The sequence below is a fragment of the Dunckerocampus dactyliophorus genome, chromosome 12 (assembly GCF_027744805.1).
Source record: "Dunckerocampus dactyliophorus isolate RoL2022-P2 chromosome 12, RoL_Ddac_1.1, whole genome shotgun sequence".
Taxonomy (NCBI): Eukaryota; Metazoa; Chordata; class Actinopteri; order Syngnathiformes; family Syngnathidae; genus Dunckerocampus; species Dunckerocampus dactyliophorus.
The window spans coordinates 19,218,880-19,238,775 of record NC_072830.1 but is presented as its reverse complement, the minus strand read 5'-3'; the positions used below and the strand labels follow the sequence as shown (position 1 = coordinate 19,238,775).

Genomic DNA, 19,896 nt, shown 5'->3' with positions numbered 1-19,896 from the left:
CTCATTAAAGAAGAAAGCTAATGGTGGCCTAACATTTTCCTCCGCTATGTTGCCACAGGCAGTCGTTTCACAGAATGCAAGAGTCAGTGGGCAAAAACAACCAAATCACATGAGTGGTGCAATGAGCGAGTTAAAAAAATGTGTTTGTGTTAGAGCATGTCCGGGCCAGATTCCACTCCTTATGATGTGACAGAGCAAAAAGAAGAGACGAGGTAGTTTCTCTGGGTTAGTGGGTCTGAGTCACGGTCAGGTGCTGACACAGACCAGAACAAGTAGAGACTGTGCAGCACGAGGATAGCGTGTGTCAAGATAATGTATTATAAACACACACATTAGCACAAGTGAAAGACACGCGACTAGGGGTGTCACGAGACGAGACGATGCAGACGATGCCTACGCCACACTTTGGACACCCATGCATGTCTTGGTTTCGCCAGGAAAGCATTGCCAGGTGACGGAGGAGTGTGTCCACGCTCTGCCCGCTTGGCTCTGTCGAGCTTCATTGTGGAGGGGTTTATGCAACTTTCAGACCAGCATTATGCAGAGATACTTATGTACAATCGGAGGTGCGCGCAGCAGGTACTTTAAAGGGATAGTTCGGATTTTTTGACATGAAGTTGTATGACACCCCCATCAGCAGTGTAGTGCGTCAACAGTAACATACCCCTCACTTCGTCCTGTGAGCTGAGTTCTGGTGAGATTTTGGTGCTGGTGGGGCCACTTAAGTAGAGAGTTTGGCTTCTCAAACAATGTGTTCAAAAGGGTTATACATTTGCATCACAAAAATGACTTCTCGAAAAAAATCGGCATTACTTTTTCTCCCGTCGTATCAGTGTGTGCTATCACCTGTCCATTGTTGTGCATGTGTTCCACAGTGTTTGCATGCAAGCATGAAGAGACGCAGCTGTCTTCATCTGTCTACATGTCAAAAAGTTCGAACTATCCCTTTAAGCAAGAAACACTTCCTGACTTTTAATGCGCACCCCTACTCGCTAAAAATGGCTAAAATCACTAAATTGTCAACACGGACATCTTCTACGTATGAGGTGTGTTATGAAACGGTGATCGCTCGTGCTTGTATTGTTGGCGCGCAGCCAAATACAGAACCACTCTGTGATTAAGGTTGCCAACAAGTCCAAACAGTGTGTTGATCTGACAAAATCATAAGTAACTTTGATCAAATGTAGAATGACGACAGCGTCTGCCTGCCGACAGCTGTCTCTACTTTGGTACATGTTTAATTTCTTAGTATTTATTTTACCTCTATTGGATTGGTTTTATGTTTAATTATATGAAGACGAAGTGTATGCGGCCCTCAGTGGAAAAATATTTGGAACCCCCTGCCTTAAACAGAAGCATCACTTTGTGTGTGATGTACATCTTTCATAATTATGCATGAAAAAAGAATGTGCATGTTGTATGTAAATGTTGACAGCAAAGACAATCATCCCTGCCAGCCCACATACAACTGCTGTTACATCTTCCCTCAATAGCGCTTTTGTTAGCCCTGTGCGTATCCAAGCGCGGAGTGTAAGTGTACACACTGATGGACTCTGTGTTTGGACAGCCATGTCAGGTCTATTTTAGTTCCCTAAAAGTCACGCAGATAAGAGATCATGGTTGCATGGCTGGGTTGTGTTGCTAGCAAGTGCAGATGGACACCGGATGTCGTAAAGAGCTTACCTGATGTCCTTGCATATGTAGGTATTTCAAAAGATAATTAAAAAAAAAAAAACAGTAAAGAAATCAACATAAAACGATTTTGCAGGCTGTGGAGCACATGTCTAAGCAGGTGGAGATAGAAGACAATTTTTTTTAATTGCCTCTAGACTGGACAAAGACACACACGTTGAAGCACAAAATCTTGACAAAAAATATTAACATAAGGACAGAAATATCTCTAACAGGGGTACATGTATGCTGTCTATTTACCTGTATTTTGATGTATTTATAATTTATTGCTAACTTCGGCTGAATGAGATGTGTTTTCTGCGGGAAAAACACCTATTTTCAAGAGAAAAGAAAAATACTGTTCTTTTGATGGTTCAGGTTGCCGACCTCTCTAGTAGATGGTGCAAGTCGTACTGGTGTAAGATTGGGTTCTGGTTAAGAGATTCCCTTCAGTCTGCAGACAACTGGAGATGTTTTGCAACTCTGGCTAAGAGAGTGTGCTGAGTTTAAAAAAAAAATGCAGAGTGTGCTACAAAGGCAACTGTGGAATGACCAAACCCCGGCCACGGCAACAGGGTGAAAGAGGAAACTGGAGAGGGAGCTTTTTGAGAGGAAACGAAAGAAGGAAGAGGGTTTGCTGCAGCCAATGGAAATTCTGCCGTCTGCTAATGCAGCACGTAGAACCAGCTTGGACCGGTCCTGTCCACTCCATCTATCATAAAGTGCAGCCGACTGAACTGTAAGATTAGCAAACAGCAGCTGACAAACACCAGGACACTGTCGTCCTGACATCATGTTTGGCATGGTTTGACTTTTTCCATTGTATTAGAAGGGCGGGGTGTCCCCAAGTGGGACTGAAGGCCTCTGCAGCCCTTTGCACAAATCCACAAATAATGTAGATGCATGTCAAAATAGCACTCCTCCACCAAGTAACAACCACACGATATCAGTGACGGCTGCTGCCATCTCAAATGACCACGCCTTTTCTGCATATTTCCTTTCATCAGAGGTGGTAAGGAAACAAAGCACAAGCTGTTCTCACTGGGCACCCCCAGTAAGTCACATGAGCATGCATGAAACGGAAAGATTTCGATAATTAGATACAGGCAGAGAAATGCCTCAGTGTAGGGATAGCACACTCAGGAAGCACGGAGCCTTGCAGCACGTGCAGAGAGAGAGAGAGAGTTTCATACACCATATGCACAAGATACTGTATATGCTGTACGTATGTGTGCGTGTGTATTTGGGGTGCCCTAAACACATGTACGGTAACATGATGATTTCAGATGTATTTACAGGCAGACAAGAAGAGGAGCAAACGGGGGCAACTTTACTCCTTGTTTTCCCCAACCAGGACATGTAAATGTGCTGTGCATCCCACAGGAAATGACAGATAAAGAGAAGAAACAGCAAAAAAACATGACAGGAATCATAAAAAGTGACTGTAATAACATGATTATAGAAGTATTTGGCCCCAATAACATCAAAACAATTGGTCAACCACTTATATCAACATAAAATGTGAGAGCCAAAGGGGTAATTTCTAGAAAAAATGGGTCCGTTTATGTCGACATGTGTTGCAGTATTGTTAACTTTGTCATTATCGCTAAGCGGAGTGAAACCACAACAATGACATAACTACTAGTTAAGAATGTAGTTACACTGCATTAAAACGTGCACGCGTGGCAATAATAACCTGGATTCTGAAACTTGAAAACACAGAAATCGATGTGCAAGCAGCGGGTTTATTTTTGGTTTCAGTTTCGGTTTTGTCGATAATCGCTCATGCCGACCTCAGCCGGCCAGTCGGGTACGGGTTCCACTATAGATGTTTTTTCCTGGAAATAATCATTGATCTGTTGAGCCACACATACAGTACACACCCCGCAGGGAGCTATAACTCAACCTGCTGTACATCAGAGGTGTTAAACACACACACATAGTGTATAAACACACACCTGTGTGCACACGAGGACATTCTGACAGTTGTGGCAGGTCCAGCCTTGCCGCAGCAAACAGCCGAAACTGAAGAACAAAAACAACCTCGGACCGGGGGGTGGGGCGGCCGGGGTGGGTGGGGACAACTTCTGTGAGTGTATGTTTGTGTCAGTGTCCCAGTGGGCATCATGAACAGGAAGTGGGTGGGGCGATGCATACACATTTCTTGTTTATCTCTTCTGTGACAAAGTGACACATTACTGCCTGAAAGTAGCACTGCTGCAAAGATGTCGCCATGTTGATACTGATACTGATAGACCACTGCTGCCATCCTGTTTGTTTGATTTTGTATCGCTTTCACAGCACCACGTGTTACATTTGCATCGTCAAGAGTACCAACCACGGCGATGCGTGTGCTCCAGAGATGAAATAGTCATGAGGAGGCCTTTTTTTGGCCACCAGACAGAACAGCAGTGAATAATAGATGTTAGTTGCTTCTTTCTACTCTCCTACTCTCACACGGACCTCTCCTCTGATGCAGCACTTTCATCTCGCTGCACCCTGACCACTCTAGCTTTTCTCACCCACTCCCGTCTCTCTGTTTGCAGACATTGTTCTTATATCCACTGTTTTTTTTAAATAACAATTTAAGAGAGTTCCACCAAGGCTACAATATTTGTTTGATGCAGAATTAACTGATAAGGTGTACAATCAAGGCCACAATTTTGGACTGTGAACCGAGTCGTACTTTGTTTTCATATTTGGGATTAACCTTGCGTCTTTATTGTTGTAGCAAGCAGTCCAAAAAAATGTGACTTCTGGCACAAATTTGACTTCATTTATACACAGGCCGTCAAATGTTAATGGGTATTTTTTCGCTATACGGTACAGTACACAGGTGGGTCCGTGTTAGGACGTTGCGCCCATAAATTAATTAAAAACGTCATTTTGCCCCATTAACACGAGACTCGCTCTAGAACTGGTTGCAGAAGAATACACGCGGCACGCAGCACAAGAATGCAGTGTTTGTCTCGTGCTGGACGGAAGAATACAGTGTGGAAGAACAACATTGCTTATAAGTTATTTTTTTACATTTCATTATGTCTCCCAAACGGCAGTGCACCAAAGAAAAGGAAAGCCATCACCATGGAAGTGAAAATGAACATCATGAAAAGCTCAGCGAGACAAGACGTTAAGGATATATTGAATGCTAATGAATGCTAGAGGGGTCATGGAGTCTGTGCGCTGATACAAGGAAGAAATGTGTCACTTTGATACATTTTGTGCATTACGGATGCTAAAACCTAGGTGACATAATCATAATATCTCTTAATATATCTCATTAATAATAAATTAATTTATTTTTCAACATGCCGAGGGCCAATAAAGAACGAGTTATGAGTGCATTTTGGACACCCTTGCTTTAGAGAGTTCCTTTTTAGTAAAGTGCAAGTGTGTAGACACGTGTAACAGTAACGGTTTGAAGAGTGTGAATGATTTATTTTTAGAAAAGTAAAGTTCCTTCTTGGTTGAAGTGCAGTATTACAGGTGGTCCTCGTTTCACGCCGTTCTGAGTTTCACCATTTCGTGGTTATGTACGCACTCCCATAAATTAATCAATTACTTCAGTAAACACAAGACTCGCTCAAGAACTCGTTACAGAGTGGGGCGCCATGGAAGAACAGACTACATGTGGCATGCGTGCAGTCACAATTCAGGATAAATGTGGGGGAGAGCGGACTGTATGTGTGTTAGGTGGGTTCGCTGGAGCACCTCATCCACACCAGAACTCCAGTCAGAGAGTGAGTCCGGACACAACAACAGAACTATATGTGTAGTATATATACTGTAATGAGTCTGTAATGAGTCTGATGTCTCAAAGAGTCTGGTTTGCGTAATGAATAAACATTAACATAGAAATGTACAGTATGTCGCTAGCTTAGAGGAGCACGTGCTAATTTACACACACACATACTTGGCTTCACCACAAAATGGGCGCCAACAGGTTAGCTAGCACTTCAAACCGTCTGCATAATACACAGGCACACACACAACAATGGGCGATATTCGCCACCTAATTTTCATATAAATACATATACAATACAAGGACAAGTTTTCTAACATGCCTGGATTGCTAAACTGTGGTCCTACTGAGGACCCCTTAGTTGCCCTGGCAGGTGCCTGGTGCAAAACACAAATGTCTGCCCTGAATAGTGCCTGTACTAAGCATGAAATTACGAGGGAATTTACAACAATAAAGATGGCATTTTAATATCTACCTGGACGTTGTAAGGATGAAAAGGAAGTGGGCGAGCAACAATCTCTTTATTGCATCAAAACTGGCTACTGTTGGCAAACTCAGCTGTCGTCCTCCCACAGCCACACACAGATTCAGCACATATGTCAACTTCAAAGACGCTCGGAGATCAGAAAACACATAACTGCCTGGTCGCCGAACCTTTGAAAGCAACATTAATAACTAGTGTAGCGATCTTAATATTGACATGGAAACGTACAGTCTGGGCGACTTAGGAGCTAATTTAGGTGTAAAATCCGACTTACACCAAACCCCGACTTACATCACGGTCTAAAAACAGAACTCCTATGTATCCCGAGGACCACCTACAATTCTTCCACTTTGTCGCCCCGTGCCCCATCTATGCACAACAATGGCGAAACACTGATTTTCTCTGATCCACTTGTGTTTGTGTGTTTACATATTTCACTAAGGAGGCCAAGTGTTCTCAAACTAGGGAAGAGGGTTTCCAGGATCTGTCTTGTCCTTGGCACTGTCGCTAGCCAAAGTCTTTCCGTGTGGGAAGAAGTAGTACACCTCTTGCTTCGTACTGAAGAATCCAACACATGGACCATGACGCCCCTAATCTTCACTGAAGACAGGCTGTGCTCTTTCTGACTACCATTGTTCTGTCTTATCACCATCAGACGCTTTTGTCTGAGTTCGTCATCCTGTGAGTTGGTCAAACAGGAACTATGCCCCTCACCCCAAACATGGGGTCATTATTAACCAAGACGGAGCGACTTAGTTATCTAAAATTCTGTTTCTGCTGTTTGACCCCATAAACAGTTTACCACGTTGGTATCTCCATGCTAGTCAAGTAGAAATCATATTCTTACTGTCAGAGAGGTGAACGTCATGCACATGCCTCCAAATCCATTCATGGCCAGGGCGAAAAAGATCAGGATGGACAGATCTAAGCGACATACAAAAGCAGTGAGCACATGAAGTACAGTGAATGTATACATGACGGAGTGAGGAGATATACGTACTGTTGGGGTCACTTGCTCCGTAGGCAATGAGGAGGCAGGAGAACGCAAAGCAGGCACTGGAAACACAAAAAGTATTTAAGTGTCAGCATATAAAATACGCTAAGTGTCCCGTTCACTGCTCCGCTCACCTGCCCAGAAGTCGCAGCTTCCGTGGGCCGTATTTGTCCATGACGATGCCCATGGGCAGAGTGATGGCGGACAGCAGGAAGGAGCCCACAGTGAAGGCCAGGTTCAGCATCTCATCCTGGTCCTTGCAGATTTGCCAGCCGTTCATCTCCAGGTACTCCTCAGTGTCAGACGTCTCAGTGGTGGACACGTTGGACAGACTGATGTTGGAGCTGTTGCTGTCTGCTTGGTGAGAGCACAAGAAAATCAATAAAATATGAGACGTTTGTTGAGGAATACTTCAGCCAGTACGATGTTTACGATGTTTTGTGGTTAGAGACGCACTCCCAGAAATTCATGAAAAATGTTAATTTTGATCCCTAAAAAGAAGAAAGGAGGAACACGCCACACTCAGATGTTCCTCATGCTGGGTAGAAGAATACAGCATGTGCTATTATTGAGTGTATTGTGATACCCCTATTGAATGAATGAATGTTAGAGGGGTCATGGATTCAGTGCACTGTTACAATAATTATTGTTTATTAGTGTTTCATTTCATTCTTGTATTTATCACAGTATTTTTATATGTTCTTTGTGTGTTGTGTGTACAGTGTGAGTGAGGTTAATTTATGTATAAGTTGGTATAAGTTCCAACTTACGCTAAAAGTCTAATTACATCACAGCCTAGGAACAGAATGCATTTGTAACCCAAGGACCACATCTACTATGTACACTGTGTACTTCTGTGTAGTTCTTGAGTGAGCAAATTTTGACAGCGTTTTGTTGAAATTATGATTTATCTTGTACTTCTTGTTGTTGTTTATCATGTGCAATGTCCATCATGTCCATCAAAACTCTTGAATTGAATCTTAAATCACTGCACACTCACAATTTTGGCTCTATTTATTTTATGTTATTGGTTTATTTGACAGTTTACATTAAATAGCATTAATGCAAATGCACCAGAATTAGCCAAAAGAGTGCAACATCAGTGTACTGATAGCACACTGCATTTTGCCATACTTGTGAACACACTTGTGCACTCAAAAGGCTTGATGCATAAACCAAGCATCATGTCATTTACATGGTCACCTAAGCAGACACCGGGGCGAAGAACACGAGTAAACAAGCCCCTGAAAAACTGAACCCTTGCACTGTGCAAGGACCTCTCCCTGTCTGCTTGCTGACCCCCCCCCCCCCCCCCCCCCACCCCCACCCCCACCCGCTGAATAGACACGTGCACTCTATTTTGGTACATCTGCCCTACTCACTGCATCAACAGACTGATGCGACAACACAGGAAGGCTGACAGAGGGACAACAACTTTTTGGCGTCAATCTGTTTTGGCTCAGACTGTGAGGAAAATAAAAGAGAAGGACTTAGCAGTTTTTCCACCTTTAACATCAGAAAAAAAACTACCGAGTCATCAGATTGTTGTCTGCATCTCAGTGCTGAGGCCTTTTCTGCAGGATATACAGTACATATATAGAGTTTATATGGTTTTAGAAGTTTTAATGCACAAACTTTATCAAAGTGCATCGTTCTCTTTTTTCTATTTGAAAAAAGTTTTGTTAACATATTATTGAAAACAGCCTAAATGGATTGGATTTATATATATATATATATATATATATATATATATATATATATATATATATATATATATATATATATATATATAAATCCAATATATTCCTTTATGCACAGAAATATGGGACTTTGCTGCCCGTTTGACTTACTATGTAGCCTTAAATCAGCAGTTTTACAGTTGAGTTCACAAAACATTCAGGTCAGGAAAAAGCACACATATGTTTGTATCGTCACACACTGTATGTCTTTTAGGAGAAGTTAAACCTCATTGTCCTCCCTCTGGAACGGCTGAAAAGTTGGAGACAAAGGGAAATGAGAGTGACTTGCGTATCATGTTGCCAAGTATACAGTAGGAGGTACGAGTGAGTAAGAGTATTAACTGCTGACCATCATTTCATCCCATTTGCACATCAATGTCTGTGTCCTCACATGGTCACACATTAATCAGACGCTCTACTGCAGGGTTGTCCAAAGTGCAGCAAGGGGGCCATTTTAAGTTTTCACCTCAAAACCAAGTGTGTAAATCAGGGTGTGCACTTATTTTCTTCCAGCAAGGGCCACATGCAGACAGGATGCGAGGGCGGGGGCCACTGTAATACTTTTGTAAAGACAAAAAAATGCTAAAAGTGTAAGCTGAAAAGTATGTCAATGTATGCTAAAAATGTCACCCCCAGGCGCCACACTCCTGATTTAGCGCCTGGATATGTGACAAAGAAATTGGGTCTCTGTGGGGTGATTCTTTTTTTTTTTTTTCAAATCCCATTTTTTCTACAGCACGAGTAAAAAAAATAGTTTATCAGTTTCAAACTTGTCACTTGTCAGCCAAATAGCCCAATAAAAATATATTTGTACAAATCCAATTGTACTGCCACATATAGATTTGACGCTTTCTTATTTATGTATATATATTTGGCACTGCCTGTTCGAATTACGGATATGCCAATAAAAAAAGGCGCCGCAGGGGCAGTTTGGAAACCCTTACTGTACGGGGACAGTTACCAAAGCTAATTAGTGTAATATCTCATAATATAGCTCATTTGATTTGATTTTTACAATGTACCGAGGAGCCAATAAAAAATGAGCCGCAGGATGAAAAACAACCTTGGGCCACACTTTGGGCACCTCTGCAGTTAACGTTAAAAGAAGAGCTTTTTGGGGTCGTGCACACAAAAAAAAAAAACCTAATCCGGTCCAACTTTATTGTGCATGCCCATGCAAAAGCGTTGGCATATTGTTTTCCTCAAAGACTTGTTCAGTCAATATCACTGCGACCGGTGTGATTCCTGAAAAAGCGTGTGGTGACAACACATCCACTCAGCATATACACTGCAGAGTCTCAAAGTAGTCAATGGGTTTAGTTTCTGGGCTTTGAAAGACACTCAAGGTGTGGTCATGCATATAGAATCCCAAGCGGATAACCTGTGTGAAAAGGCCTTTTAGCACTTTAGCACCAACCTTTGTGTCGCTCCTTTGCACGACAAATACGCTCAGGTTTGCAGTAGTCACACATTCAAGCAAGAAAGTAAAAGCTTAATACACAATGTAAATATCCTCACTGCATATTTGGGGTTCAAAGCCTAGAAATGACTTTGAAATCAAACAACAATATGCTAACTCCTCCGAGAATGCAAAATAAGCTCACCGGGTGCTTTGCACAGGTAGGAATAGAAGCCCTCAGACTTGAGCATGATGAGCAAAGAGCCCCAGCCCAGCAGCACGGCGGAGAAAAGCAGGTTCTCAATGACTGCTGTCACCGCCATCCACCAACGGCGGGCGAAAGCTGTGGCCAAGGTGGGTGCCATCTCAGCTGAGTGGGTTTCACCAGTCTGACTGGAAAGGACGAAGGCTCGTTGTCACCTGAATGTTGAAAGGGAGCAGTTACGATGGATGTGATATCACAAACGGATCATTGTGGCAGAGACGGTGCATAGCACTTGATGGGTTGTCTAAAAAAAAAACTTACATCAAGCAATTTAATAGTAAAAACTAACTGAATCTGCCCTGAATCATTCTTTCTGTGTTCATTCCTCAAGATGATGGCAGCGATAAACAGAGCATACAAACTAGGGGTGGTCTGATTGATCCAAATAGCCATTGCATCAAGTAGTATTAGTATCGGATGTATACAAGCATGTGAAATTGATATTTTTCAGCTTTTGTCTGTGATTATTTTCACAAATGTCTGTGTTTTCGTTGGGATTTGGAGCTAGGAAGGGCTTAGAGGGGCTTTGGAGGCAAAAAACCAAAGGATTTGAATGACAGCCAATCTCCGTTTTTGCTTTTGGTTTCATTATTTTTTATTTTTTACCTTATTTTGCTCAAAAAATGTATGTATATTATATGTGTATATACAGTGATGTGAAAAAGTTTTTGCCCCCCTCCCTGATTTCTTTTTTTTTAAATATATTTTAATTTGTTTGATGATCTTAAACATTTAAGTGTGACAAACGTGAAAAAATAAGCACTCTGAAAGGGGGCAACCACTTCTTCACACCACTGTATATATATTATTTTGCTGATATTGCTAAAGTATATCGTCTTATAGTGCTGTATTTATATGTTGTTAATATGTTCACTAATGCTTGTTGCTTGCCCTGTGCTGTATTCTAATGGTCTGCACATTAAAAGCAAAATCACAAAATCATTCCAAATTTCCAACTTGTGTAAAAAGTATCAGTATCGGCAATACTATCACTGTACAGGATTTACTTGGTATCGGCTTGATACCAAAGGGAGCAGTATCGCCCACCCCTACTGCAAGCTGATGGCAATGACGAACAGAGAATACAAACACAAAACAGCTGAGCAAGAGATGCGAGTATTCCACGCCCCACTCATACTAAGAAGCTCTGCCCTTAAGAAATCTGATTCGTGCGTGACTAAAGCCAGTCCTCTCCAATTGGCTGATGGCAAAATCGGATATGTAGCACCGAGAGTGCATTATCGGGCAGTTTGTTGTCATACAAAACAATTTGATGAAAAAGTGACTTCATATACGTCGCCAGGATCATTATTTAGTATTTACAAAAACAACTTAAATGTTTTATTATTGCGCTAAAACGGTGGTAGACCACGTCCAAATTGAAGACGCCGAATTGTTGATGATAAAAAAAAATCGACGGCACCTGAACGCAACGCCAGCTTCATCCGGTTCGAACCAGCACGGCGCGAGACCGTTGTCAAGGTTTTAAATGATGATACATCATCATTTCTTTGTCATATTGACAACACAAAATACTTAAAACAAAAGAGATTATGTGCGGCTGAAAAATATAAAACGGGGAAACACCAATAAACATACATTTCGTTTGTCTGCCTTATGTATTAACGTGTTTCACTAAAAGCTAAAAACTATTTGCCAATCGACAACAAATTGTATGGTATAGAATACTGACTTCTGGAAAACCGCCTGCCAGTTGAGCCTTACTGTATAAGAGCGTCGACATGTCTATATTTGGCTTATGTGTGCTTTTCATCACCCAAGTCGACAAAACAAAGTAATGATTGCGCTAAATGAAGCACAATGCCCAAACTGGTCTGCGCTGGACTGCTTATACCCTCCTCCGTCCAGGCTTTACGCGTATGAGGTGAGAGAACATAACCCACTTCCGATAAACCTTCAAATTAAACGACTCGAGTGAACGTAATTTTCCCGTCATCGAACATAAAATATATATTTGTACTTTTATGTTGAAGGCAGGCTGCCGCAACCACCGGAGATTACGTGCTGTGATCCACAGTACCTTGACGTAAAGCACCAAGGAGCGCTCATCTGTTCAGTATCAACAACTGTAACAACAAGTACAACAAACTGCAGCCATTCTTCTGTCACACAACAACAACAAATTATGTTCTTGCTCCACACAGTAGCACCATGCATGTGACTGTCGCATTTTACAAAATAAAGAACGTTGTGATGCCAAGCGTGAAAGAGCAAACACTTAACATCATTTTTTCTCTTCCTAGCTACAAGGCTAAATAACATGAGAACATAAATAAAATGTGTTTAATTTAATTTCAGGTCACGTTGAGCCTGTTCTCCAGTAAGATGCAGATAGTGAGTGAGTCACAGCATCCTTGTTGTGGACGGCCCACCTGAGACTGCAGCTTCTGCGACAATGGAGTCCGTCCGTCTTCAGTCTAGTCCGCCTCTTCTGGTCCAGACGTCCGTCGACGCGCAGCAGACGCCAAAGTTCTCATGCAGGACGTCTGCGGACTTTGTTTGACTTTCTCCATCCCCTTGTCATTGCTGACATTATATAGCGACGGAGGAGCGATGCACAAACAACGTCGCCTTCCTATTGGCTGAGGGCTGTGCTAAGAGACCAGCCTCAACCAATCAGGGGGCAGTCTTTCTCCACGTGCTCTGGGTCGCAACTGAAATTGTGTAGGAATAACACTTTTAAAAAATTGGATGAAAGAGGATATAAAAGGCTGATTACGATACTAAACAGCTAACAGATACACGACAGGTAGTGGATTTGATAGTATTTGATATATACAAACAATATTCGTGATTATAAGGTGATTAAAACCTCAAAATAAGGAAAACTGTGAAATGTGATGATGTCAATAAACATGACAGCGCCACCGAGACGCAATGTAAGCAGTTTCAAAAAGTAGTCCGAAAAACGACAGCGGGCCTACTTGTTGTTAAAATAAAGTTAGTTTCATATTTGGTTTAACAAAGAATAAAGCACGGGTTTGGGGCTGCACGTGCGTTATAAATGGAGTCACTGTTAACGTGAAATGTGACACCCATGTTGTAATTCTACGAAGACCATTAGTGGAAGCTTGGCAGGTCACAACTTCCTGAAAACTTACTCTACAAACACATGCAGGGCGACACCTAGCGGCACTCTGCAGGATGTCCCTAAAATGTGGACACAGACAGTGCTTGCACAACAGCAGTATGTCATTTTTATACAACATAAATAAAAATATATAACCAAAACATGTTCTCTTTTCAATTAATTTCAACATACTTACATAATATATATCATTCTAGTGTATTGCTTAGTTTTTTAAAAGTCCAAAAAATAATTATGTAAACTTTCTTTTGTATTTTAACTCTTTTCTGTGTAATGTGTATATGTTATATAGTCTATAGTATAAATAAATATATGTTAATCTAGTACATTTTTCAGTTCAAATATATTTTTATTTATATTTGTTACAAAGGCAAAAATGCATACACTGCCCTGCGACTGACTGGCGACCAGTCCAGGGTGTACCCCGCCTCTCGCCCATGAGGTATACCACTACTCAGTTAAGAGATCTTGATAATTATTGTGGCTTCCTTTGAGTCTATTTTACACAAACGTTTCACAATGTTATAATAGTTTAAAATGTCGTCTCCCTCACTCTATTTTCTATGTTTATCTCTGAGGGTTTTGCCTGATGCTCATAGATTGTAAGGGAATTTGAAAGCTCACTTTTATCCCAACTGACTGAAGAGGGTGGGTACACAGGTATGAACACCTGAATGACTCAGACAAAGCTTGGAGAAATGTCATGTGCTCCGATGAGACCATAATTGATCTTAAGGAGTGTCTCTCTTAGGAGTCAAAGTCCACAAATCCGAGCAAAATGCCAGTGCAGTGTATTGGGTGGCGCTGCATGATAATGCAGCCACACTGCGACACACAACCCAAGTGCAGACTTCAAACTGCATACGAGTCTTTAAATGGTGAAATTCAACCAAGTGCAACCAGAGTTGTGATCAGTAATATTCGCCATGATTTTGTCATTGTGTCGTCGTGTTATTTCTCATTTGTAAGCACTTTCGGCGCAGGAAAGCGGCCGCTTTTAAAGCAAAAGTAAACAGGCAATGAAACAGGACGGCACCTTCTTATTGGTGGAAAAAAAGCTCATCATTAATTAATCAAGCAAAGCACAAACATAGAGGGAGATGAGTAAAGGTGAGCCAACAGTGCCATCAAGTGGCTTTTTCCTCTGGAGGATCAAGGAGGTTATATTCTGCTTTCTGCAGGTGGACCAAAACTTATTTTTTTTAAATGGCCTGGATTTGAAGGTAAATAATTATTCTAATCATGATTCCACTGCATTTATCTCTGCTATTTGTCACATGAGATTTGAATTATACATTTTTCATCTGCATTCCAAGTTCTAAAGTTATACATATGGGGGTGATACCTCCTCCGTCCCTGGGCAGGCCGGTCCTGTGTCGGGTGGCCGGGGGCAGGCCGGGTGTCGCTCCCTGGGGTTGTGGGGTGGCGTAGGGGGCTGGTGCTCTCGGCTGTGGGCGGGCCCCTTTCCAGGTGGCGGGGGCGCCTCTGGGCCCGCTGGTGTGTGGGTTGCGGTCTCTTGGGGGTTGGCTGTTCTCTGGCCTGCCGGCGCCCTGTTTCTGGTCAGGGTTGCTCCCCTGCGGCCTCATGCTGGTCTCCCTGGGGGTGGGGTTAGGTTCCGGTCTGGTTCGGCCCGCGCCCCGTGGGGCCATTGGCTCTCTGGTGGTGGTTTTCGGCCTGGCTGTATGGCGGGGCTTGCTGAGTGGTGGGATGCAGTCCCTCTCCTTTCTTACATTCTCAGTGACAATTACACGTTCACACATTCATGCACGTATATATACACATGCAGACATACACATCTACAGAGATACCTGTACACACGTACATATACACACTCATAGTACACATGTACTTCCCTACATAACTCACAGATTTTTCCCGGGTGTTATGTTGGTCTTATTACAGTGATGCTGATGTCGGCAATAAGATTATAGTTATTATACAATTGTGTGCATTACAGTTACTGTCAGTCTGAGTCTGCTCACTATCATAGTTAATATTTTCATTACTATTATCACCAGTAATAAGTATGACTAGTCATGTGGCCGTTATTATTTTGTCCTCTCCATTATTGTCTTTAAGGTCGTTATAGGCATTTGCTGATGTAGCCCTGTTTGTTTCTGTTGTTTTCTTATTGTCGTTGCTGTTCTTGTCTCTCTCTGTATGGCCCCCCTCTTGTCCCCGCACGCCCCTCTGTGTTTTCTCTTCTCTTCTTTTCCCCTCCTGCTCCGGTTCGGCCGCTCCCAATTTGCATAACAACAAAAGTCAAATAAAATCTATATGACAGGGGAAGACTATCTTACATTTTTCCCTGGCAGAGAAAATCTGTTTAGCATGTAAGGGCATTTAGGTCAACAATACTATCTGCTCTAATGGCTGGACAGAACACAAAAAAAGATTTGAATACAGTAAATAAATTGGAGGCTAACTAGTTAGCTTGCTAATGGTTAAAGCCATGGCCATCTCGTGTCCCTGCAGCCTGCGCATTATAGTTGAACAATGTGGTGTAAACAACGAATAATAGGAACCTAAAGGTGACTACAGGAGTGTTATTTCATGCCTACAGGTCTCTAATAATGGTAAGGATTGTATTTAGAAAGTCATCAACAGGTTTTCTATGCTCTAACTATGAAAATGTTCCACTTATTAATATTCGCCCACTACTACTACTGGAAAAAATGACCCGCGATAAACAAGGGATGACTGGAACTCTAAAAGGTTAAGATTGTGCAGTGACCTAGCCAGTCTCTAGACCTTAATCCCATAGAAAATCTGTGGAGGGATCTGAAACGTCCAGTTGCCAAGTGAGAGTCTCAAAACAGTTAGGATTTAGAGAATATCCGTAAAAAGGAGTGGACCAAAAATCCCTGCCGAGATGTGTGCAACCCTGGTGACCAACTACAAGAAACGTTTGTAGGCTGTGGGAGGAAACGAGGGCATCAAATTTCACACAGTATAACACTGAATATATACACTGAATAAGGACATAAACAATTATTTTGGCTTTACATTTCAAATTTATTGAACAACTTTCATCTTATGTTTCTTAGTGTGTTGGCATAATTAATTTAATTAGTATAATTGGATCATACAGTGATCAGAAGCGTGAATAAAAGTGTAACTGTAAAAAAAAGAAAAATCTTAGGATTTGGTTTATAAGCTGTTATACAGGAGAAAAAGTTTTTTTTTTTTTTTTTTTTTGCAAAGCAAAGACAACCAACCTTTCAAGCGACAGACGACAAGGAGGTATTGCTCTTATAATCCCATGCGAGTATCTTCCATTGCTATGCAAACAAGGCACATTAACACATTCAAACAACAACATCTCGTCTCCCAAAAAAGATATAACTCATACAACAAATAATCATCAGAAATCAAATGGTTCTTTGGCTTGTAAGTGAAGCAGCAGTCTCGGCATATTGCACCCGCCTCACGATAAATTAAAAAAATTAAAAAAACTCTAAAAAAAAAAAAAACCCAACAAACTACTAAAACTGGAACCAATTTGGAGGACTGTCTCAATATGTCGGCGTTACAACGCCCTCGCCTGCAACATTTTGTGTCAGATGTGTTTGAGGTTGTAAAGATGCTCGTTGTACAACTACTCTATTCTATGAACTGCAGTATTATTACATGACTGAAATGAATGCATTTGTAAAGCAGGGGTGTCCAAAGTGTGGCCCAACAAAAATGGCAAAAAAAGTTAATTTGTTGATACTAATAATAATATGCTTTTTCCAACTATAACACAAAGCTGAAATGCAGGCCAGTTTAACTTTAAGTACGGTAGGTCCCTGCTATTATGTTCCAAGACCCCAGCGAATGGCAGAAACCTGCAAAACCTCATAGTTGCAGCACTTTTTCCCCCCCTGCAGATAACGCAATCAAACCACTTTATATTTAAGTTACCATAAAAAAACCCAACTAATTTACAATGTAACGCAGAGAAACGATAAACCACTATAAACAGGGGATCCCCGTACATTCACCACCCCGCAAATTCATGGATTTTTGGTCATAGGTGGGTAGGTAATTCAGAAATATGTGATAACACAGGTACAATGTACAGCATACATGTACCACTGTTAAAAAAAAAAAGCCCACAATCTTTACATGTTTATGTTTTATGTGTCACAATGTTTTTTTCGCAAGTGTTGAAATTTGTGGCTTTGTTCTGCGGCCTTTGAACACACCATAGATTTCTGCTGTGAATGGCTACACCGTGATTGATTCCATCGATATCACTATTCATTAGTGGTGAGTAGCTATACATTTTATACTTTAAATGTGTTTAATAAGTGTGTGAGGCAATGAACCATGGCAATTGAAGAGAGAAGGGGAATGTTTTGGAGCTGAATCAAATCAAATCTAATTGCTTTTATTGCAAATGTTGATCAGAAATCGCAGGAGAACGGGCTAGCAGGAGGGTTGGAGGGAGTGAGCCATGTCTCAATTACTTTCAGATTTTCGCCATTCGCTGGACGTCAGCCCTGCCATAAGTGGAGCTCTACTGTGTATAACTTCTGTGCATATTGACACATGGATTGGTTTTGCCCCGTTCACAAAATAATATCAAAATCGCCCCCCACATGCATCGATTTTTCAGTATGCGGGCCTGGTTAGACAAAGTTCGGACACCCATGTCTTCCAGTCTTTTGCCACTTTCATTTCCACCTAAAATATACCCATTCACCCCCCCCAAAAAATCTTTTTTTAACTCAACTTACAGTTGCAAACAAACGAATGATCCTTTCATTAGATCTAGCAAGAGAAAAAAACAAAGCCAATTTGAAATGTTACCTTGTGGCATATAAGGCATTGCAGCTCCGCATCAATCAATCTGCTGTCAAACCGCCACTAATGTCAAATAAGAATGGCCGATTGACACACACCAACCAGGCCTGCTGAGACCCGCGGGGCTAAGCACGACACAAGAAGAAGAAAGAATCGTAAAAACAAAGAAGAGGCACAAGCAGCAAAGCAGGGAAAACGTGGAAGGATGGAGGAGGCGTCATCCACTGTGGAGACCAAAGCTTTTAGTTGAGGATGCACTGAGAATCCTTTCTCTTCACCTTCAGCCACTGTCACTCATCCAATTCAAGTTTTTCCTGTGCTTACAGTAAATGTCATGTAGGTGTTCCCTCATCATCATTGCAGCTGTATGAATAGGAATTCAGTAGTATCGCCAGCTACCTGTTCATTGTCTACATGCAAAAACAGGCTCTCCAACCTACTAAGAAAGCTGCAAGGAGAGAAATAAAGCAAGTAAAAGAGGTAAAAGACAACATCCAGACTTCTTCATCCCATTCTGTTTGCTGTATTTCTTCTTCTTGGCGCATTGTTTGCTTGGTCGTGTTCCCAAATAAATCACAATAAACATACAAAACCCCCCAAAAATGTACGAATATATTTGTTATTCCTTGGCAGCACGTATAAAATCAGAATATTCAAACAGCGACAGTATTAATACCAAAATATAATATATAAACATAAATATTTCCATTAGTATTGCTGCATCTTTTAATTGGAAGCCAGCGCCAGAAAGTGTGGCGCGGACAAGCTCGCACCTGATTGGCCAAAGCGAGATCAGGGTCTGAGGTCATGTGATTGCATAAGGGAAAAGTACGTCGGTGTCCTTGAGTGTGTGTGTTTTTTTTGTGTACGTAAAGAAGAGTGAAAATCATCTGGAGTTCAGTCTGGGAGCGGTCTGGAAGAAATGTAAAAGGAGAAGAGGCGTCATCAAGCGGAGCAGGAAGTGACAACATGAACTTCAGTGTTGCTGACTGGTGCCTCGAAAACTGAGCCAGCAAGAAACCAGACACAATCCGAACAAAAGGAAATACAGTAATCCCTCGCCATTTTGCACTTCATATTCACTCTCACGATTTTTAAAATATATATTAATTAATTGCTGTTTCGTGGTTGAATACGACCTATTATTAGGAAAAAAAAGAAAAAAAAGCTTACCGTATTTAAGCCATTGTTACACAAATGTTTTGCCTAAATTAAGAATTTTCAAGCATAAAAATTGCTAAATGAAGTAAAACACAAATATATCATTTTCTACACTGGTCAGTCAGTACCACTAATGTTACTGTACTGTTTGGTAAGACACACAAGCACTTGACTTAATCACTTTTATTGCAGGTTTGAATTATCTCACAACAGGCACAATAATCCCTAACATGGGCTGCTGTTGCAGCCGTAAGGCACGCCAAGCTAAAACACAACTCTCAACCCCCGACGTCACTTCCTGTCCACCCCCCATTCAGCTCCCTGAATGGTGTCAGGAATATTACATTGATGAGACAATAGCCATCGCAGGAAGTACTCTGTATCTCATTTATGTCTTATATGTCTTATTTTCTCTTATTCAGTCTACTATATCAGGTACTACAATTGTAAAGGTGACTATAGGGGTGTTATTTCATGTCTACAGAGCTCTAATAATGTTAAAATAACATATTTAGAGGGTTAAACAGTTTTTTTTATTGTC

At 41.5% G+C, this 19,896-nt stretch overlaps 2 protein-coding genes across 6 annotated transcripts in view; both read right to left on the bottom strand.

Annotated features, from left to right (window-relative positions):
• The window catches only part of LOC129191336 (large neutral amino acids transporter small subunit 4-like), a 30,198-nt gene extending 17,314 nt beyond the window's left edge, over positions 1-12,884 (bottom strand). For both annotated transcript variants that reach the window (XM_054794581.1, XM_054794582.1), the window contains exons 1-5: positions 12,688-12,884; positions 10,235-10,449; positions 7,026-7,245; positions 6,898-6,953; positions 6,745-6,821 (exon numbers count right to left, since the gene is read on the bottom strand). In XM_054794581.1, coding sequence (XP_054650556.1) covers positions 6,745-6,821; positions 6,898-6,953; positions 7,026-7,245; positions 10,235-10,394 — 513 coding nt within the window. In that variant the 5' untranslated portion in view covers positions 10,395-10,449; positions 12,688-12,884. The remainder of the gene's footprint in view (positions 1-6,744; positions 6,822-6,897; positions 6,954-7,025; positions 7,246-10,234; positions 10,450-12,687) is intronic.
• Positions 12,885-16,300: 3,416 nt separating this feature from the next.
• The window catches only part of LOC129191001 (unconventional myosin-Ic-like), a 66,021-nt gene continuing 62,425 nt past the window's right edge, over positions 16,301-19,896 (bottom strand). The window contains exon 32 of one of the 4 annotated variants that reach the window (XM_054793910.1): positions 16,301-19,107. In XM_054793910.1, coding sequence (XP_054649885.1) covers positions 19,081-19,107 — 27 coding nt within the window. In that variant the 3' untranslated portion in view covers positions 16,301-19,080. The remainder of the gene's footprint in view (positions 19,108-19,896) is intronic. The other 3 variants (XM_054793907.1, XM_054793909.1, XM_054793908.1) reach the window with 3 other exon arrangements.